General features: G+C 37.0%; 1 protein-coding gene across 1 annotated transcript; it reads left to right on the plus strand.

The window, feature by feature from the left end:
- Positions 1-477: 477 nt before the first annotated feature.
- On the plus strand, positions 478-5733 carry JH06_4865 (hypothetical protein; the record flags this gene model as incomplete). Its single annotated transcript, XM_014669660.1, has 15 exons — positions 478-617; positions 646-874; positions 905-1007; positions 1038-2231; positions 2261-2546; positions 2577-2670; positions 2700-2746; positions 2776-2844; positions 2878-3276; positions 3307-3445; positions 3479-3559; positions 3589-3769; positions 3798-5069; positions 5101-5610; positions 5642-5733. The coding sequence occupies 15 exons, from the start codon at positions 478-480 to the stop codon at positions 5731-5733; spliced, it is 4836 nt and encodes a 1611-aa protein (XP_014525146.1).
- Between the last annotated feature and the right edge of the window lie 126 nt (positions 5734-5859).

Below are 5859 nucleotides of genomic sequence, written 5' to 3' on the forward strand. Positions count from 1 at the left end.
TTTCACTCTACAATACCTGCATCACCGATGTATTGTCATTTAAGTAGACTGTGCTAATTGCCATTGTTGGAACTTCAGCAATGAGGACCCGACGAATAGAATTCGCAATAGATGCATCCACTCCCACCAATTCAAAAACAACTTGCTCATCAGACTAGATATGAATCAAAAACACGAATACACCATTCCTACATGAGAAAGAATGTTAATCTTCACGTTATCCTCCAAATTATCCAGGTAGTGCTCAACTGCATTACTTGTTTCAACCACCTAGTGTGAGATCGATCAACCAATATGTTACATCCTTAATTCCTGTGAATCCAACCGCAGCCAAAGGTTTCATTTCGTATATGGGAGGTTATTTGAGGAGATAGAGACAATTGAAAGAGATGGAGAAATTCAAGTTTCTTTTGGTCATTCAAATAGTTTGTAGTATTTGTTGTCTTTCATTTTTGGATTAACTGGCTTTATACCTAAATGGATTCATCATGGAGACCTATTGTTGAAAGAGGCACATTTTTTAACATATTTCTCGATGATGAGTCTTTGAAACTAACTGTGGTATGTCGACCTCATCAATTGTTTTATTCTGATAATCATATGAATGGTAATAGAATGTATAGTTTTTATTTCAGTGATACTTAGTAGTGCCATGACCATGGAGATCTCACAGAATTGCAGTGCTGTGGATCACCTGAGTAAGATAAATGTTGGTGATATGTTGTTGGCAGTGAATGGGACCTCGTTTTGTTCGTTTTCAGAATCATTCGCAGTACCTCAATGGGTTCATGCTTACAAGAATATCGGTATGCCACGTCTGATATGTTTCTTTCGTCCTTCTGCTAACGGAGAGTTCTCATTCATTCCATCCAATGTAATTATATGCTTGCAAGTGATAAGGTAGTGTGTATTTGGAAGTCCATTTGTTCATCAAGGTTGTATCTATGGTTTGTCCAAACGAGAAGATCTCCAATACTTGACACAACTTCATATCCTAGTGAAAGAGAGTAAGAGATAGATTGATGTATTGAGAGTAGCAATTCAAGGCAATTCCTTTCCAGATCATCTAACAATTGTCACTTCAGCCAAAACATCTTCCATGAATATGAACATGTCTATTGACTCTATCAAGGAGAGAGCTATGATCGCTTCCATGAATAATATGGTTCGAGAATTTGGAGCACAGCTGATAGGACTGTTGAAGCAGTATAATATGATTCTGGAAGAAATGATTAAGCTACGTGTGTTCACAGACAATGCAATCACTCTATTGAAAGAGCAGATGGATAAAACTCGATTTGAATTGAAGAATGATCCATGTGTTGGTTATGATAGTCTGAATACTATAAGTCAGCATTTAACTAGATCTGGTGAAAAGTATTCTGTTCGTCTCAATGAACGAATCAGCCATGAGATATCTAATGGAATGTCAAAAGAGAGTTTGATAACTGTGCTTTATACACGCGATGAATTGGCTATCGTCCTTCAGCATACACGCCAATTGAATAGTGTACTATTGACACTTCAAAAGTTGAATGAGACAGTCAAACACTGGATTAGTCAGTCTTTGACTTCTTCCTTGCAGACAGCTCGGATTCAAGTTGGATCACACACATCTGGTACTCCCTCGCAATCAGTTGCTGTTACCACTATGCCATCTACTAGTGCTTCACAACCGTTAGTGAGTCCTGAAATCTCATCTCTTCATCCTATTCCCTTCTCTAATCAACTGATAGCATGTCAAACCTCTCAGTTGCAAGAGTCAGTTAAATCCACTTCAGTGTCTTCTCAATCAAAGTCTCGATTTGAACCACTGTTGAAACCCAAAGCGTTACAAAAGAGTCAGATCGATTATTTCGGAAAAGGACTCATATTTGATGCTGACTATAATATCAATGAATCATTTCCAAGCAGATATTCGTTCACACTTCCAACTAACATAGATGATTTCTCTCCAGTTACTGTTAGTCATCCACATTTCATTACACCTCCAATTGTTGGGATGAAACCATTTGATATATGTGATGATACTGATGTGCTTACTCCTAATATCAAGACTCCAGATATGAGCACCTTTGATGTTCTTAATGATCTTGAATTGGATATGGATGATTGTGTTTGTGAAGATGGCAATGAAGCTGATCATAATCAAAATGAATTGAATGGATGCGAAGTTACACTTGAACTTAAGGAATTAGAAGGAGAAGATTTGCTACCACTCCCACTTGGCTGTATTTGTTTCTATTGGATTCAACAATAGACTTGCGACCTCTTCAATTAGGAGAGAAATACGTCCCATTTCATATCCAGAGGTTCTTCCAATTAACATCACATGCAATGATTCCTCTCTTATGTGATAAGGTGTTACAGGAGAGAAATGATTATTCGCATCATTTAACACCTGATCAAAGAGAATCCTTGTGTCTGATCTTCCAACAGTTTACTGCTGGTGGAAGATCATCTCATAGAGGTGTGATATTGGCTGATAACCCAGCAGAAGGGAAATATGAATTGATTGCTCTTACAGTGATTGAGAATTGGTTAAGGTAGATAAGAGGAATGTTTATGATTTGAAGAGGAATTCACAAAGCAGTGATTCTTAGTGATGATAGATCATTGAAACCAAGAATCGAACGTATTTTTGGTTTGTTTGAATTACAAGGAATAATTGTAAAATCAGAATTCTCTCTGAATGATAGATAATTGATTGTAATGGCATATTTCATACTTCATTATTGGAAAGACAGTAGAGATAGGTGATTTTATTGAGAATAGATTGGAACAGAGTACTGATGGAGTTGTGATTCTTTCATATGATGCACTCTTTCAGAATAGTGATGAAAAGTGATTAGTATGCTGAATCTAATTCATAATTAGACTTTGTATTGATTGTCTTATCCCATGGTGTGGAGCTGATTTCCATGGTGTTCTTGTATTGGATGAATTCTCACAATCATTGTCTCATGATCAGAATATCAAACCAATTATCCAACTTCAATCGATTCTCTCTCATGCTAATGTTCTGTATGCTTCATCATCCCAGTTCTCGTATTTGGATCTTCAGTATATGATTCGACTTCCACTCTATGGATCAGGCATGGGGTACAAACATTATGATGACCTTAAAACGAATTTGAGGACTGAATTCTCACCACTATGGAATGTCTTACTCTGGCAACTAATCGAATCTGGAAATTACATTCATCATCCTTTGTCATTCATGAATCTTCCCGTGTTTATCAATCATGTGAAGATTCCTAGTACTGTTGATGCATTGTACGTGTATTCTGTGATTCTGAGAGATAGATACATTGCTGCTAAACGAGTCTGGGACAAGATTTTGACAACTCTTAAAGATGTCATAATTATTATGAGTCACTATACATGTAATGATGAACATCTATCTCGTTCTTATACAGATGAGGAATTAATGAATATGAAAGGGGTAAGATTCTTATAAGGAGGATCTAATTAGTAGCAAATCCCCAAAGAGTTGATATGGCGATATGTCTGGCTTCATTACAATCTATTCTGGTGGACAATGACAGTGACTGCCAAAGTATTCCAGAAATATGACCTAAATTGTAGATTCCAGAAGTATTAGCAAAAGCAAAACAGTCTCTCCAGAGTCATCATCGCTTCATCATCATTTTAGACTCCATGCATGCAGGTGAAATGGACTCAATGCAGGATATGCATGTGACTTATTCACAACCTCCTATCTTTGAACGAGACTTACTGACCCCATCATCTTATAAGCAGAATCAAAGTAGAATTGATACTAGTCTTGAAACTAGATTGCAAGTTCCTTGAACAATACTTAGCTGAACCTCGTTATCTTCTTTATCATTTGGTTGATCATTGTATTCCAGAGGTGACAAGTGACTGGGTGCTGTGTAAAGAGTCTCAGAAGAAAATCATTGACTTTACAGCGACAAAGGAATCCTGGTTGTTGTTACCTGATTCTGTTCATGTGACTCCTACTGTAGAACGTGTAGTCCAACAACATCAGTGTTATTTGAGAGAATGGAAGCAATTTCTCAAACAAATCATTCACGATATTCATTTACCAGTGACTCCAATTGATGTTATAGTCAACCAATTGGGAGGCTATCAATGTGTGGCTGAAATTTCAGAACGGTTTAATTGTGTCTATCGACATGAGCCTAACCAGCAAGATGAGTCTGTGAACAGTCTATCAGACTTTGTTACTCCACAGAAAGTCTACACTAAGGAAGATTACTTGAAGAACTCCTATTATTATTATCATAACCGCGGTTCTTCTATAGAGTCTCTTCAAACCACAAATTCTATTGAATGGAGTTCATTTCTCGAAGGGAAGAAACGAGTTCTTTTTCTATCTGAACAAGCTGGATTTGGCACGTATCTTTCGTCATATGGTGATATTTCTTGGGTTGATTCGCCTGATAAGAGTGATATCGATGTGGTATATTTGTCAATTCCTTCTGATCCTTGTCGAATCCTGAACCGAATGCAAGGATTCTTTGCTCGAAGTGATATTCACGGAACAGTTACTTTTCTGACCACTGAACCATCACAACGTGTGCTTGCTCGTTCAGCTGTGCGTCTTCTTGAGACTCATGGTGCCTTGTATCGGTATGCCTCTTCCAAAACTCAACATCCATGGTTCATGGTTCGTGATGTTAACTCACCAGAAGGCCATTATGCTTGGTTGAAGTGTATGACACTAATCACCCAACAGACTTCACCAACAACCACTCCTTCATGTCGCATCTTTGATGAGCTAATTCTACCAGGAATATACTTACAGCCTTTCCTTGTTGTCTCTTCAGAAAAATCTCTCTATGGTCACTATCTTAGTTCTTCTGCCCCAAATCGTCTCTTTCTCATGAATCAGTGTCTCCGTATTCTGGGATTTACATCTTTGAATGATACTCTGAACATCCCTTCAGTACTGGAACGCTTAATTGGAATGGATTTTGTTATGCAGAAAATGATTGTTGGCTACTATTATGAGATTCTGGATCATGTTTTGGATCATTTGCATTACCGCGGGAGTAATCGGTCAGTGATGTCTATTATAAAAAGTGGGTATATTAAAATAGGTTCATTTTGTAGTAAATAGAAGACGAGAAGAACAAGAGTTTGGTACTTTCGGAGATGGAAACAAGATGACTGTACATCTGTTTAGCATCGAACATAGTATCTCATTTATGGAACTAAAGAAATATTGTGATCAATACAAGGATGCTGTTATGAAGAAATTCTACACAAATGCAGATAACGAGGTTATTTTTGCCATTTCAGATTTTGATGTTTCTACAATTCCCTGGATTCGATTGTTTTCTCCTATTTATGGTGAACATCCTACAGAATATCGATTACCTGATCTTTTGAGGAAGTATAAGCGTGTTAGTGATGAACGAGCAAAAAGTCTCTGGTGCAAGGCATTAAGGTTACAGAGACGAGACGAATACGTATGGAAGAAGGAGAATGAGATATATGTGATCTCTGGTAATTTTGTCCGATATTTGAAGGTAATATTGGAAAACAGTAATTATGGTGATTCTGTTCATTTGTGTGAAGTTCGATTTAGTAATGAATCTTTGATTGGTTTGCGTGTATCAAGTTGAAATGAGATGGAGAGAATTACATGTAGGAAGAGTTGTGGATGTACTTCGAAATCTGATTGTAAAGAGGATAAGGAATAAATCTCAATATTCAAAGGAATCGAAGAAGGTGAAGTTATGATTGTACTCTACAAGTTTGTCGCACTTGTGTGTGTTTGTTTGAAAGATGGTGGATTGATTTCATAAGATGAAATAGAAATAAGTGTATTATTCTATGAAGTTGAAAGTCTCATATCTCTCATTGAAA

The sequence above is a fragment of the Blastocystis sp. subtype 4 genome, assembly GCF_000743755.1.
Source record: "Blastocystis sp. subtype 4 strain WR1 chromosome Unknown seqid_0448, whole genome shotgun sequence".
In the NCBI taxonomy this organism is placed as follows: Eukaryota; class Bigyra; order Opalinata; family Blastocystidae; genus Blastocystis; species Blastocystis sp. subtype 4.